This window comes from Aphanomyces invadans (assembly GCF_000520115.1).
Source record: "Aphanomyces invadans strain NJM9701 unplaced genomic scaffold supercont1.28, whole genome shotgun sequence".
NCBI lineage: Eukaryota > Oomycota > Saprolegniomycetes > Saprolegniales > Verrucalvaceae > Aphanomyces > Aphanomyces invadans.
Window position 1 is genome coordinate 611,551 of NW_008580173.1, and position 14,355 is coordinate 625,905.

Genomic DNA, 14,355 nt, shown 5'->3' on the forward strand with positions numbered 1-14,355 from the left:
GCATGTAATATCCGTAGAGGCAGTGATACTTGGTGCTGTCCGATGCAAGGTCGCGCACAACTGCTTGCAGGAGAATGTGAGCGCCTGACGCGGCCATGTTGAGATTCAGAATTGATGGAAGTAGCAGTAGATGAGTGGCTGCGTCAAAGTTTGCCGACTTCTGTTCTGTTCGCAACAATTTTGCCAGTTGTCTACTTTTGGAGTAAAACCACAATACTCAATTAAGTTTTCAGTCCCTCTGGGTAATTAACTGTAACCACAAAAAATGATTGGTATATAAGGATTATTTAAAATTAAATAGCCCTATATATATATTAAACCAGAAAAATTGAACTTAAAAATTCAGTAATATCAGTATAAATACTGAATTTTTAAATTTAATTTTTTTGGTTTAATATATATATAGGGCTATTTTATTTTATATAACCCTCACGAGCGGTCGACTTGGACGATCGTGAGAAATATTTCCACTCATTGGACGTTCTTGAGAAATGCCAAATTCAAAAATGGAGTTCGAGAAAATTCAACGCAGGCGCGAAAAATAATAAGGCGTTTTCAAGTTGGAAGACTAACGATGCGAGATTTACATCACGACGGCAGCAAGGGCCACGACGAGCATGGCGAGCAACGTCCCTTGGATGGCGCCGGCAGCGTTGTCTTCGGCTTTCAAGACAGCAGGACACCCACCAGTCTCAACAGAGCAGTCGCGACCGTCGGCACCACCGCACGGAGGACACACGCTCCCCACGCACTTGGCGCACCTGCACGTGCAGACCTTGCCACCGTCATAGGGCTGACCACCGTTGTTGCACGTGACCCCGGCACAGTTGTTGGTCTTACCGCCGCACGTGAGTCCGATAAATCCTTCGAGGCAATTGCACTTGCCCGTGTCGACATTGCACTTGTTGCCATTCTCACACGCAGCATCCTTCGTGCACTTGGAACAGCGAAGGTCCTTGCCTTGGTACGGATCATAGCACTGGCACTTGCGGTCAATGCACGCGCCACCGACACCACAGTCCACGTCGCACGTGGGCCCAGTCGTCTTTTCACACTGACGACCAGTAAAGCCAGCGTAGCAACGGCACGAGTACCCCTGGGGCATCATAGGCTGCACGGGATCGTTCGACTGGCAGGTCCCGCGGTTGTTACAGAGCTCGCGGTCGCCCGATACGCAGCCCTTGGGTCGGCAGTACTCCTCCTTGGCCTTTTGGGATTCCTGCGATGCAGCCGATTGTTCATAACACATCGAGTAGTCGACGCAGCGGTACTGCGCTAGGATTGACCGGTTGCCATACTTGGTGTTGAACCAGCACTTGGGACTGTCCAGGGACAACGAAGGGTCGGTAGGACACTTCTGGGCTTTGATGGGCGTAATTTCGTCGGCACTGGTCGGTGCGGCCGTGGCATCAGGGTCCGTTACAGGCACAGGGTCGACCGGAGCTTCCGTGGGTTCGGCGGTCGCGCCCTTCACCGTGGTCGTGGGGGCAGCTGTTGTACCAGGCTTGCTCGTGGTTGCAGCAGTAGTGCCTGTTGTAGTGGGAGTGGCAGCTTGGAGGCGACGGGCTCCAGGAACAAGGGGCGGCTGGGGAGGTGCAGATGTGGTAGTGGGGGCCGCAGACTTCTTTGTCGTCGTTGGAGTCGTCACAGCTCCTCCCGAAGCAGTAGTCGCAGGTTTCGACGCTCCAGTAACTACAGGTGAAGTGTCGGCACCTTCGTCAGTGGGAGCAGGGGTCTTTTGGTTGATTGGGACTACAGCGTCCGTGTCGGTGGCAGGCTGCTGTGTTTGGTCAACCAAGACGCACTGTGTGTTCACATAACCTTGCGTCGGGTCCTGGTACTGAGGGCAAAGACCAGATTGACCCCCGCGGCACACAGGTTTCTGACCATAGTTGGGCGTGCACTTGCCGGCCACAAAGTCGCCTGACGAGAATTGCACGCAGACGGTGCCCGGATATGGTGTGCAATCCTCGTCTGTGTCACATTTGCCTGCGTCCTTGACGCGAGGAGGGGCTGTGGGCTTCGGGGTGGGCGCGGCGGAGGCCATAAAGATGGCTGCCGCCACCATGTACACGGCAAAGAATCCCTTCATGTGGCTGCTCGGTGGAATCGCAGAATGAGATGGCCGCCTCATCGCGTTTGGTGAAAGCAGCTGAAATATTCACGGCAACGTGAGAGTCAAGTCATTTCATCTCTCTTTATATTAATATTCAGGTTATGAGTTTTATATTGTATTTTTGTATGTTATGGCAAGACGAGAAGTCTGGATGGTATAAAAATATGCCCTCTGCTGCTCCGCCGTCCATGTCATTCGTACATTTCGATACGTACGATGTGCCATTCCTATTAAATTTCCCTTGCTTTTAGATGTACGAAATTGTACGATGTACGTTGTAATACGGATACAGATACAGATGATTTGTGCGCTCGACCGCAAAGCAGTAATGTGTTACGAATAGTGTGAAAGCCCGGATTGGTTCAAAAGTATGAATTCTCGCTATAACAACGAATCAAAGTGCTGAATTCGTATACTCTGTTTTGATTGGTTATAATCTTGATCGGTCACGGAAAGCCACCTCGTCTGACGTTAACACGCAAGAATCAATCGGCGACCTGGGTTGGCGACATGGGGGATATCGAGTGCGACCTGAGATGCGATCGTCCTCGATACAGCAGCTTGACAGCTTTACAGGTCCCTTGTGCGAAGGCAGTCACCATTAGTACATGTGTCCTCGTATGTGTTGTGCGAAGGCGATGGTGATCTGCATTCGAACGTACCATCTCGGTCTCGATACGCCGAAAATGCGATTGACAGGGTTGGCTGCCGCAACGCTCAGCTAAGCTTGGCTGGACATGGCAAACATTTCGTGACGCTCCGACAACTTTCTTCTTCCTCATTCAACCAACCCCTCTGCCGGCTGTATGGCTTGTATGTTCGTCGTCAAAGCATTGTCTATACGACTGCACCATCTCCGTGAACTCATTAATCTGTTGCTGGTCATACATGACCATGTTCAGGTAGGCATTTCAGAGTACCGATGCACATGCATGCCATGGGTAGCCACACACCACCGATGTCCTTGCAGCAATCGCATCAAACACGGTTGATACAATTTAACCAAGTGCAACATCCATGGTCATCATGACGATAAAGCCGACGATCGTGCCAATGGTCGCGAGTTTGGAGTTGCCGCTCTGGTGGGCTTCTGGAATGAGGTCGTCGACCACGACAAAAATCATTGCGCCGGCGGCAAACGACAACGCGTACGGCAAAATGGGCTGGACGTACAACACAGCTGCGGCTCCGATGAGCTAGACTCATCCCGTCAACGACGAGAGTTGGGGCACGAACGTACCCCGCCGATGGGTTCGACGACGCCACTGAACTGCCCCCACATGAACGCTTTGAACGGAGGCATGCCTTCGCGGCGCAACGGCATGGACACAGCCAAACCTTCTGGAAAGTTTTGAAGACCTGTCGAATGAAAAGCCATGAGGTCGATGGAATGAGATTCAATGCAGTCTACCGATGCCGATGGCGAGGTTCACGGCGTTCGAAAACGTTGCACCAGGAGCGTGGCCAATGCTCCCAAACCCCACACCCACCGCCATCCCTTCGGGGAAGTTGTGCACTGTGATGGCGATCACTAACAGGATCACGCGGCGATAGCTCATGTCCTTGGCCGACACGAAGCTCATTATGGCATCGTCGTGGCCAGTAGATTCGACGTCGTCTAATATGTGCAAAGAAAATCCATTGATGCGATGGTTGGATACAGCGACGTACCTGGAAGGACTCCGTGGTCGCTAGGCTTGCGGCGGCGAACGTTGCTGCCGCCGTCGCTACCTCCTTTTTTGTTCACGTTGTGGTATGAAAAATCATCATCTTTTTTCTCCCAGTTCTCGGGTTTTGATCCAAGACCGAGGAATGGAAGCAATCGCTCCGTGAACAGCATGCAGAATGCACCGAGACCGAACCCAATCGCTGCAGGAAAAAAGGCCCATCGGCCTTCGGGGCCATACAGAGGCGACTCCTCTGCGATTTCGATAGCCGGAGCCAAGAGCGACCAGTACGACGCTGCCAGCATCACCCCCGCCGCAAAGCCCTGCACACCGTTATATGGAGGAAACGGACGAGTTTCATGCGTACCAGCATCGTATCGAGGATTTTCTGCGACAACGCACGGTTCTCGACGTCCAGGACAAACACCAACGCTGACCCCTAAGAATTGCCTAGGAAGCAAGGCAAAGCAGATAAGCATGCCGTACCAACGCTGTCAATCCCCATGTGACGAATGTGCCGAGAATCGCTTGGAAGACGGGGTGGATTCCTTCGATCATGGTGCGGCAGGCGACCTGTGTCGTCGTCGAATTCACTGCCGACTCCTCTCACGCTCTCATGGCGGACCTAGGCAACTCACTCTTTTCAATGCGAGTACAAGGCGAGAGTCACTTTAATGTATCTAATATTTAGCACTTTAATAGCGAGATTTTGTGATTTTAATGCAAACTGGGAACATCTCCAGATATGATCACAGTGTTACTAGTATGTGGTATGGACCCTTCAATTTTTTTAACTGAATCGTCGGTAACGTGATAATATGTACTCCGGAGTACTCTCATTACTTTGTACAATAATGTTTATGATATCCTATTTGAGCAATTGTCATAATATATTTCGAAGATATTTCTCGATGCACATAATTTTCCTAGATAAACTCTGTGGTGGCGGATACTTGGCATCTTCTGTTATAAGTAATAGTTTACGTTGTAATATTTTTTGTTGGAACAGACATACAATTTTATATCATATTTGAGAGAGCATAACTTGGACGTCCCGCCAATCCCCGTGCGATATTTGAAATTGGATTTTCTCGGCGCCATCATGATGCTTGGTGGAGGCGCGCGGTCAGTGCTTGTGCGGCACTTCCATCGATCCGTGGGAATTGTCGGTATGCCAAATGTGGGCAAGTCCACTCTCTTCAATGCCCTCACGCGCACGGAGCAAGCTCAAGCAGCGAATTATCCGTTCTGCACGATTGACCCGAACGTCGCCCGCGTCGGTGTGCCGGACCCGCGTGTCCACGCTCTAGGCAAGATGGAATCGTCGCAGAAAGTGATTGAAACTCAACTTGAGTTTGTCGACATTGCTGGACTCGTTCGCGGCGCATCCAAGGGCGAAGGTCTCGGAAACAAGTTCCTAGACAACATTCGGCAGGTGGCCGTGATTGCCCATGTCGTGCGGTGCTTTGAAGACATAAACATCCTGCACGTCGAAGAGACGGTGGATCCACTGCGCGACTTGGACACGATCCAGACGGAGCTTCTACTTGCCGACTTGCAAACGGTCGAGAAGCGATTGCAAACGATGGGCAAGAAAAAGTAGGCATGTCCATGGTCATCCACGTTCGCGACAACTTTCTGTCTTCTGTAGATCGACGGACCCAGCCGCTGTCCACCTCGTTGCTGTACTCAAGCGCGTGCTTCCTCTCCTTGAAGACGGGATCGCGCTCACGGACGTCCAGTTTGAACACCCAGAGGAGCGTGTTCAGTTTGACCGGCTTCAGCTGCTCACTCCCAAGAAGGCGCTCTATCTGTGCAATGTCGGGGAGGACGACGCTGCCACCGGCAATGCCATGACGGAGGCCGTGCGGAAGCATGTTCGTGATGCGCGTTTCTACCCCTGATCTTGACAAGATGGGTTGTAGGTCGAAGCGCAAGGAAGTCTGTGCTTGACAGTGTCGGGGGCGTTGGAAGAAGCCGCGTCCCAGTTTGATGATGAAGCCGGGCAGCTCGAGTACCTGGCATGCAGTGGCCTGCAAGAGACTGGGTTGTCGCAGGTCATTCGCGCGTGCCATGAGCTGCTGCAGCTGCAGTCGTACTACACCGTCGGCCCACAAGAAGCGCGAGCATGGACAATTCCAAAGGGGACGCTGGCGCCAGCCGCCGCGGGGGTGATTCATTCAGACTTTGAGCGACTGTTTATCCGAGCCGAGACAATCGGGTTTGACAAGCTCATGGAGGCCGGCAGCATCAAGCAAGCGCGGGACCTTGGCCTCGTCCGCACCGAGGGCAAGGACTACGTGTGCCAAGACGGCGATGTGTTTCACTTTTTAGTCGGCCGTTGAAGAAACAGGTCAGCGACGACACAAGCGGGTCTGCTGCATGGAGTTGACGAGTGCGGCGACGTGCGTGCCACCATTGCGTGCGCACCTACCATGGGCACCGAATTTACACCATCGTTCAGATTTGTAAAAGCGGCTTGGCTAGTCGTGGTTTATCGGGACATGGCAGAACGCGGTGGGTGAACCGTGCAACACATTTCATGGCTTGGATTGTGCCCTAGTGCATTCAAAAAATCCAGTCTGTCGCGCGCACACGCCCGCGCGGCGGTTTACAGAGCGGAGTAAGTCGATCGGCGGGCGGCAGTGGACATGGCTTGCATGGCGACAAAGGCCGCGATACCTGCGCCGACGCCAACCACGACAGTCCACAACGTTGATGCGTCGGGATGCGATACGTCCGCTGCACGCAACGCGACGAGCGCCGTCAGGTTGTCAGTATCGTCGACTTCGCCCGTGAGGTACTCTAGGTTGTCGCGCGGATACGTGAAATTGGCGCAGGCGGCGTTGCCGTAGATGAAGCATTCAAACATGTAGAGCGCGTGCAGCGGGCGAATCGCAGGCACCTACGCCATGCTCCATCACGATGGCGCGTCGTCGATCTTCGTACCATGTGCCCGGCCCCCTTGACGGTCTTGAACGTGAGGCCAGGGTACTCTTGTGTATACCCGGCCAGTTGGTTGTCCGGGCCAAACCACGACTTCCATTTTTCCTTGATCGGTAAGTGCAGCCCCGCGGGGCTTGCAATCCACCGCTCGGTCCCGATGAAATTCACGACGGCGTCGGCATCGCCGCTGTATATCAAGGCCGACAAATCTATCGCGCGCACCTCGTCGTCACACGGACTCGATCAACGCAACGTACTGTGCTTGAGGATCGTCCGGTACTTGGGCAACGCCGTGAGCGCGCGATGGTATCGCTCGGCGATGTCCATATTGCAGTCGGCCCATGCAGACACAGCCGACCCCGGCATCGTGACGTGAATCGCTTCCTACGCATGAACGAGACGGCGCGTGGGGTTGGTTTTTCTCGCGGCGCGGTCGCACCTGCACCACGGCCAGATTCAAGTAGTTTTCCGTGTATTTGTCTGTGCACGGCTCGATCTTGCCTCGGTGCATGGGCTGGTACGCCATGCTCTTTCGGAAGTGCAGCATCCCGGCTTGGTTGTTCGAGAGCAGGCACACGTCGCCGTAAATGTAGTACGGGTTCAAGTAGGCCGTGTCAGATGCAACAACGCCTTCTTCGATCGCAGCCTGGCACGGCGCCGAGCAGTTGACCGGCGTATACATGCACTTGCCGATTTCAGCTTCGCAATGGTCGACCATGTCGTTGTAATTCTCCATCGAGATGAGTGCGTGGGCATAGTAGTAGTCCATGTACGCGTTTCCGTCAATGTCGGCATCCGTGAACGGATTCCCAATCGCATACCCCTGGAGGTTGATGGTGGGGAAGCGGCGGGTCGCCGCGCCAGCATGAGCCACGTGGCCGCGGTGGCGCTGTTGGGTCGACGCCTTGGCTGTCACAAGAGTGTGCACGAGATACGGAATGTAAATCCCGGCGTAGCTCTCGCCCGTGATGTACAGCGGGCGATTCTGCAACGACGGGTACGTGATGAGAAATTGCTCGAGAAACTCTGCAATGCGGTCCGTCGTAAAGTCGTCGTTGTACTCGGTCAAGTTGAGGTGCGGGCGACTAAACCCGACGCCCGCCGGGGACTCGAGAAAGACAACGTTCGCCTTGCGATTCCACGTGTACGGGTTTAGCTTGACCGTGAGGTCGCTCTCGACAACGAACGGCCCAAGCTCAGTGAAGAAGCCTCCGAGGGACGAGCAGCCGGGGCCGCCGTTGAGCCACAACACGAGCGGGTCCGAGTCGGGGTCTTCCTTCGATTCGACGTACCAGTAAAACATCTCTTGGCCATTGCTGGGCAGCGGCATGCGGCCAGCATACATGGCAAACGAAATGGGGGTCGGGTCGCGATAGTTGGGCAAGTCCGCGATGAAATGCTCCTTGGCCAGTGTCGTCATCGAAGCGGAGCGGGTTGGACGAGCCACCGTCGTCGAGGCAGTACCACCAGCGCAGACAGAAGACGCTGCCAGGAGGGCCAAGACGCCACGGAGCATGCTGACGGCCACAAAATTCCCAATGCGTTCAGGACGACGAGATCGCCTTTTTGCAATCTTGGGTGGCTGAGGGCGAAGTTGAAGTTTGGCCGAGCCACAACTGACTTGGTTTTAGTATGTTGGCTCTCCATGTTGAAGTGGCCACATATGACATGCTAAGCAAGTGGCATCGCGACATCGAGCCGTCATGGACGAGTCGTGGCTAGTCACACCATTGGGCTGGTGTATTGCATGAAGAGCAGATCCGGTGGTTATTCATGTCGTGGTAGATTATTTGCTTGTCATAGCCATGTTTGTAAAGAGAGTTCGGAGGGCTCGTGGCGATGATCTCTTTCCTTGAGGTAACATGTCCGAACACCACGCCACTTCATCGTCCGAGTCGGACGACAAACTGTCGTCTGTGTCATCGGGGTATCGTCGAGGCACGACCTTTCTTGGCGTGATGGTCGCCGCCTGTACCATACCTCCATGGCAAGGCAACGGGATGTCGATTTTGTCGTCGGTGGCTGGAAATGCTGGCACAACGAGCCCCACTTGTTCGCAGAGCCGCGCCAAATCAAAGAAGGTCAGCGCGATCGCATCGGCAAAGTCGGGTCGGATGGCATCTAACGCCTCTGGCTCAGTGCACGACGCTGCCAACGACCCGAGCAGCGACTCGATTTGTTCGAGCCAAGCGTCTAGTGCCAACATGAAATGACGGAATGAACGACCGGAGGTGCACACCATAATCGTCGTCGTTGGGTTCACCTGGACTGCCAGCCGCTGTCGGCATCACGGAGGTCCACGTTGCGGTGACGTCGGCGAATTCCGCATGCAGGTCATGGAAGGACGATTCAATTACCAAGGAGGAACAGGCAGCTGCGCATTTGCGTTCTAGTCGAGCTAGCGTCGAGCCGAGGTCGTCCAAGGCCGCCGCCGTGTCGTCATCGGCATTGAGCATGTCAGGCAGTCTAGTGCTGTGCACAGCTATGTTTAGAAAATTGCTGTGCTATACGCAGGCCAATACCGAACGATTGCCATGCAAATGTCGCCACGGACGGGTTCAAGTCCACTGGAGCTATCGCTGCTTGTTGAGTTGGTTTTGTCTGCAACGGAGGCTGTCATGACGATGCGCTCCCCCTCCCCCAATCCATGGGCCGTAGGAAGGAGTACAATCCCTTGTAGAACTGCACACCTGAGAGGGACATGGCAGCAATTCAATTGTACAAAGTTCCCGAGAAGCTTCCAAGCCATCCGTTTTAAGACGCCTTGTTGCTACCCCCTATGGAAGACTCGCGCACCAGTAGCCACTGGCGTCGCCGTTCCAAAGCCATCGTCCATTGGAGACGATGCCATACACAGCATGAAGTCTATATAAGTTAAGTGGCGCTTGCATCTACGACAGGGACGGCGAGTTGTCAAATTCGTCACAAAGGCCATGGAGCATGCGGTTGGACAGCTTGATGCGCAATGCGCACGGGATGAGCACTGTGGGCTCCAACACGTGCTAGACAGATCGCAACGTTGACGCTCGTCATGTCGACTGGCAAGTCGTACCAAGTGTGTGGCAAAGGTGTTGAGGAATCGGCTCGCGATGTCGATCGGTTGGTCAACGAGGTGCGTCTCGCAAAGGGACAGCATGGCGAGCGCGGAGCGGAACAAGATCTTCCACGACTTTTCAAACAAAAAGATGTCCCAAATCGCGTCGGTCGTGGGTTTCGGCAGCGCATTCAAGTACAAAAACAAAGTTTGGAACCACCCGACAAGGTACATCTCGGTCGAAATGCACTCACGGTCAAAGTGGGCATGCAATCTCGGCAAGCCTTGCTCGAGCACGCGGTTAAACTGGAAACAGCGCAAATGGAGCTGTTGCAGGCCAGGACTAGTACCAACAAGCACCGTGAGATCGCCCCAACATGCTGCACTCAATCTTGTACCTAAACATGGCTTCGAGTCCGTAGTTGTCGAACAGCGCCACGAGCAGCCAAAACGAAGCAGCTTCCTCGAGCGCTAGGATCTGCGCCTTGGACAACGCCCCGCGGCCTTTCTACGTCCAGAGGAATCAATGAGAAGACGGTCTCTATAAACAACACGGCCGAAGCAAAAGCCTTCGCGCGTGGAGCTGGCGTACCGCGGTTTGAGCGTAATACGCAATGACGTGTTCGAGGACGTGCGCTGCGATGTAGTCCATGCCTTGGCAGTACCCCACGGTGGGATATCGGCTCGCCAACGCGTGCAGGACCCCCATGAGCTGGCCTTGAATGTCCACATCGGTATGGCAGTGCTCGAACGACGAAGAACCACCCTGGCCACCGCTATGAACCATCCAAGTGAGTTGAGCCCTGCTGCGTTCCGTCGACCCGCGACGTGTCTAGTTGCTGCGACGTAGCAGTTGTAGGTCGTGTATTACCTAGTACAAGATTGCACGATAGCCACACGTCCATACGTTCGCTGCACATCGATCCGAATTGCTTCTGTCCACTCATTTTTTAGCTTGGCGTCGTCGTGGTACGTCGAATACTCGTCGTTCGAGGCCGCTTGGAGTTGAATCGCCCTGCAGATCCATTCAACCGTCAGGACCCAACCACGGCGAACACAGCACCCACAAAAACGAATCGAGTATGTCTGGCCATTCACATGAGGCAGTGTTAGCAGAGGGTTGGTCACTTGCCCGGAACAGTGCTGCCAAAATGGCACACGCAGCGCAGGCGAGATCCCATTCACGCGGACGCAGTACCGCAGGAGCCGTGGCTCAGCCAGCAAATGATGGCGCATGCCATGATTTACGCCCGAAAGGCGCGAATACGTGGCCACACTAGCCGCCACAAGTGAGGTGTACCAACGATTTTTGCCATGAATCGCAATTCAACCGCTGCATGTGGCTCACTTACCAGCCAGTAAAGGCAACGATGGTGTATAGAACTTGCGGGATGTCCATGCACAACGTTGCCACAGACAACGAAGCTAAAAGACACGGCCAAGTGAACGACAGCGTCGTGGAAGCGACGGAACCTCGGGGGGTGTCGCCAGCGTGTGTGCTGCCGTAAAAGCCCACGAGGCCGCGAGATGCTACAATGCACAGAGAACACGTCAACACGACTAAACATGACGTTTCAAGAGTCGTCGGCGTAAGTGGCGCGCCACTGCATTCGACTTGGACGCACCTGCGATGAACGATGTCGGGCTTGACGTGCAGTCCATGACGAGCCGGGTGGGCTCGTCGCCTTTTTTGGACACGAACAAATTCCCCTGGACGAAGCGAATTCCTAGAGTTTCGACATGATGCTGCATCTGCGCTGACGTTTGGGACATTCGTCGCGTGAGTCCACTAACGCCACCACGTGCTTTGGACAGGGCTGGTTGCAGCTGCTCGCTGCTCGTGCGGATACGGTCACGGCTCACGCTTGCAGTCGCCGACAGCTTTGTCTTGAGCTCCTGAAGCTGTGGCGCGAATTGCGTCTTCATTGTGTTCTTGAGCTGGTCCAACCTGGTTTGCATCCACTGTGTAGGCATCGACGAGGTTGCACGAGGGCGCGTCGGGAATTTATTTGACACTGATGGCGAGGCTGATGCTGAGGTGTCTTCAGCGGCTGATGTTGTTGGGTGGGCTGCAAGTGCTTGATCCGCGGCCATAACTTGTGCTGCATCACTCTCGATGGCCAACATGTACGTTTGCGTAACACGTTGCCCGTAATTGTGAGAGCGTCGATTGATATAGTGTGAATTTTGGAAATAATGTGAGCATTTTTCATGATATTTTAAAGATATCCGAAAGTCGCATGCGATTTGTGAAAATATTTTGACATTATGCAATGTTTTGACAATTTCACCAACCCACCGGGAAAAACGGCGGTGGAATCGGGGGAAAATGAGCGAAATTTGGAGTAGGCGACTTGATTGGTTAAAATATTTGATTTTATAGCCATTTGATTAGTAGAAAATAAAATATCCACCTCGATTGGTGGAAGCCCCAAAATCCAACAAGCGGTAGGGAGACAAGAACACCGAGACCACGACGACAAGATGAACAAGGTTCAGAAGCCCATGACACAGCCGATCAACTTGATCTTCCGCTTCCTCCAGAACGTAAGTATCATCGGTGGCTTGGGGCATCGACGTGGTTGACCCTGCTGTGTGTGTTGCAGAAATCGCGTGTGCAAATCTGGTTGTACGAGCAGGTGAGCACGCGCATCGAAGGCCGCATCATGGGGTTCGATGAATACATGAACTTGGTCTTGGACGACGCAGAAGAATTGGACGTTAAGAACCTCAAGCGAATCCCGCTCGGCCGCATCCTCCTCAAAGGCGACACGATTACACTCATGATGGCGGCAGACGGCGGCAACAACTAGACGGACCATTCACCAGGCGCGTCGACGATGCACGCATGTCGATGCGGCCGCCAAACGTTAGCTAGCATGGTGTGTGCAATGTATTATGTATTCCCGTCTCGGTCGCCAAGGATGCCAAACCTGTCGACCTTTGTCAATGCAGCTACGAATTCGTTGCAATCTCGACGTTGCACACCATCAAGAGCGTCGAGTAGGCGACTGTCGGCGCTCGAGTTTTCGTCCTGCCCTGTCACTGTGATAGTGGCCAAAGCGTCGGGACGTTGTCGGCAGCATTCGTCGTTGTCGAAGTCTTCGCAATGGGCGTCACAGCCATGTGGACTCTTGACCGCGCATGCGCAGCAGCAGCAGTTGGAGAATTGGAAGCGAAAGTGGCGTGGTCCGGCATGTCAATCTCATCACGAATCCACCGTGGAGCGAACGAATTCATACCAGACTGCCGACTGCCTCGACGGCAATCCCGAAGTCGCTGTGCAGGTATTTCATACAACATGCGGATAAAAAGTCGAGACGACGTGCGATCCGTGCAGGTATTTTTCGTGGGTTTGAATGCGATGGCATCCGAGCCCACTCCACAGGAAGCAGCCTCGTTCGATGGTCACGAAATCACCCAACGACCAGCGACCTGTCCAATCTATCTCGCCTACAAACACTAGCGAGGTGTTAATGGAACAACTTGATGTGTACGAATGCACTTGAGGAGTGAGACCATGGCAGGAAGACCATCCGGCATGGTAGGTGGAGCACAGGTATCCATCGCCATTTCGTACATGACGCAGTTGCTCACCGCTGCGAGGGCGAACTGAAAGTTCGAAGGTACGAGGTGTCGCCTCCGACAATCCCCCAGTATACTTGGCTAGGAGTCTGGTCATCCAGCAGAACAGACACACCTCCCCACGTGTACGACGCATGAAGGGCCTACCCTCTAACGCACACACTGTCCCTCGTGACATTCGCGCAAGCGAATGACACATTTGTGGCTGCGGGAATTCCAGGCTACGGGGGGCTAGACACCCAATACTCAACATTCACGTCTAGTCCCCGATGTGACCTATATCGATTGGACAAAGTCTGCACTGCCACGAGTGAATCCAACGGGTGTCGACGTCGAACGAGCTAGTCCCGGATCCTCTCTGTGAACCCTCTCGAGGCTCGGCTGGTCGTGACCATCGCTGGATCCACACAATTGCACCACACCTGGTGGTCATTGCCGTTTGAAGAACGGATCTCATGGCTGCCAGACGACCGCACGTCCTCTTGATACAATAGCTACATGCACACTTCATTTACAAGACAGTACTGACTCTCATGATGGAAGCCACGTAAAGCTCAGTCCTTCTAGGCCCTGACGTCAGGGCACTTGCCCGTGGTGGCGTCCAGCTTGCCGTTGCCGCCCGCAATGCGGTAGCATTTGGTCGACGGGAATATTGACATGATGCTCGAAGTGACCGAGAACGCCAGGCATGATACGAAGAGCACGATGAGGAGGATGCCGGCGAACGTGCTCTTGCCGCCCTTCTTCTTGAGTTCTTGCATGGGACCACGCTGGGGAGGCAGCATCCACAGCCATGCCAACGCAAATAGCTTGCTCCCGTACGAGATAATGAACGAGTACGTGACGTCCCATCGGACTTCAGTGCGGGGGTACCCAAAGATCGGGAAGCAGTCCGAGAACATCCCCATAAACACTTTGAACGACCACCCGAGCGTCACCAACGTCGAGTACGACGCGGTCTGGAACCCCTCCAGTTGCAGGTACACGTTGAAGATGGGGTAGTTGAG

General features: G+C 54.0%; 8 protein-coding genes across 9 annotated transcripts; 2 read left to right on the top strand and 6 right to left on the bottom strand.

Moving 5' to 3' along the window:
• Positions 1 to 512: 512 nt before the first annotated feature.
• H310_10912 (hypothetical protein) lies at positions 513 to 2,138 on the bottom strand. The gene has a single exon (XM_008877402.1). The coding sequence runs from the start codon at positions 2,132 to 2,134 to the stop codon at positions 584 to 586; it is 1,551 nt and encodes a 516-aa protein (XP_008875624.1). The 5' UTR covers positions 2,135 to 2,138; the 3' UTR covers positions 513 to 583.
• A 784-nt stretch (positions 2,139 to 2,922) lies between these two features.
• On the bottom strand, positions 2,923 to 4,389 carry H310_10913. Of its 2 annotated transcripts, none has more exons than XM_008877403.1 (6): positions 4,270 to 4,389; positions 4,151 to 4,222; positions 3,788 to 4,106; positions 3,528 to 3,734; positions 3,357 to 3,475; positions 2,923 to 3,296 (listed from the first exon to the last, which is right to left on the bottom strand). In XM_008877403.1, exons 1-6 carry the CDS (start codon positions 4,339 to 4,341, stop codon positions 3,237 to 3,239), a joined length of 849 nt encoding a protein of 282 aa, XP_008875625.1. In that variant the 5' UTR covers positions 4,342 to 4,389; the 3' UTR covers positions 2,923 to 3,236. The 2 variants fall into 2 exon arrangements, with proteins under 2 accessions (XP_008875625.1, XP_008875626.1); XM_008877404.1 differs by having other exon boundaries at positions 2,923 to 3,312.
• Positions 4,390 to 4,868: 479 nt separating this feature from the next.
• H310_10914 (GTP-binding protein YchF) lies at positions 4,869 to 6,343 on the top strand. Its single transcript, XM_008877405.1, has 3 exons — positions 4,869 to 5,382; positions 5,435 to 5,660; positions 5,709 to 6,343. Exons 1-3 carry the CDS (start codon positions 4,886 to 4,888, stop codon positions 6,126 to 6,128), a joined length of 1,143 nt encoding a protein of 380 aa, XP_008875627.1. The 5' UTR covers positions 4,869 to 4,885; the 3' UTR covers positions 6,129 to 6,343.
• Positions 6,330 to 8,306, bottom strand: H310_10915 (hypothetical protein). Its single transcript, XM_008877406.1, has 4 exons — positions 7,169 to 8,306; positions 6,987 to 7,113; positions 6,733 to 6,938; positions 6,330 to 6,688 (listed from the first exon to the last, which is right to left on the bottom strand). The coding sequence occupies exons 1-4, from the start codon at positions 8,243 to 8,245 to the stop codon at positions 6,395 to 6,397; spliced, it is 1,704 nt and encodes a 567-aa protein (XP_008875628.1). The 5' UTR covers positions 8,246 to 8,306; the 3' UTR covers positions 6,330 to 6,394.
• A 177-nt stretch (positions 8,307 to 8,483) lies between these two features.
• H310_10916 (hypothetical protein) lies at positions 8,484 to 9,349 on the bottom strand (the record flags this gene model as incomplete). Its single annotated transcript, XM_008877407.1, has 3 exons — positions 8,484 to 8,922; positions 8,969 to 9,195; positions 9,252 to 9,349. 3 exons carry the CDS (start codon positions 9,347 to 9,349, stop codon positions 8,516 to 8,518), a joined length of 732 nt encoding a protein of 243 aa, XP_008875629.1. The 3' UTR covers positions 8,484 to 8,515.
• A 230-nt stretch (positions 9,350 to 9,579) lies between these two features.
• H310_10917 (hypothetical protein) lies at positions 9,580 to 11,911 on the bottom strand. Its single transcript, XM_008877408.1, has 9 exons — positions 11,389 to 11,911; positions 11,237 to 11,293; positions 11,116 to 11,188; positions 10,896 to 11,039; positions 10,635 to 10,778; positions 10,356 to 10,539; positions 10,162 to 10,271; positions 9,782 to 10,106; positions 9,580 to 9,731 (listed from the first exon to the last, which is right to left on the bottom strand). The coding sequence occupies exons 1-9, from the start codon at positions 11,888 to 11,890 to the stop codon at positions 9,621 to 9,623; spliced, it is 1,650 nt and encodes a 549-aa protein (XP_008875630.1). The 5' UTR covers positions 11,891 to 11,911; the 3' UTR covers positions 9,580 to 9,620.
• A 296-nt stretch (positions 11,912 to 12,207) lies between these two features.
• Positions 12,208 to 12,751, top strand: H310_10918 (small nuclear ribonucleoprotein E). The gene is made up of 2 exons (XM_008877409.1): positions 12,208 to 12,310; positions 12,370 to 12,751. Exons 1-2 carry the CDS (start codon positions 12,248 to 12,250, stop codon positions 12,574 to 12,576), a joined length of 270 nt encoding a protein of 89 aa, XP_008875631.1. The 5' UTR covers positions 12,208 to 12,247; the 3' UTR covers positions 12,577 to 12,751.
• Positions 12,752 to 13,911: 1,160 nt separating this feature from the next.
• On the bottom strand, positions 13,912 to 14,256 carry H310_10919 (hypothetical protein; the record flags this gene model as incomplete). Its single annotated transcript, XM_008877410.1, has 1 exon — positions 13,912 to 14,256. One exon carries the CDS (start codon positions 14,254 to 14,256, stop codon positions 13,912 to 13,914), a length of 345 nt encoding a protein of 114 aa, XP_008875632.1.
• Between the last annotated feature and the right edge of the window lie 99 nt (positions 14,257 to 14,355).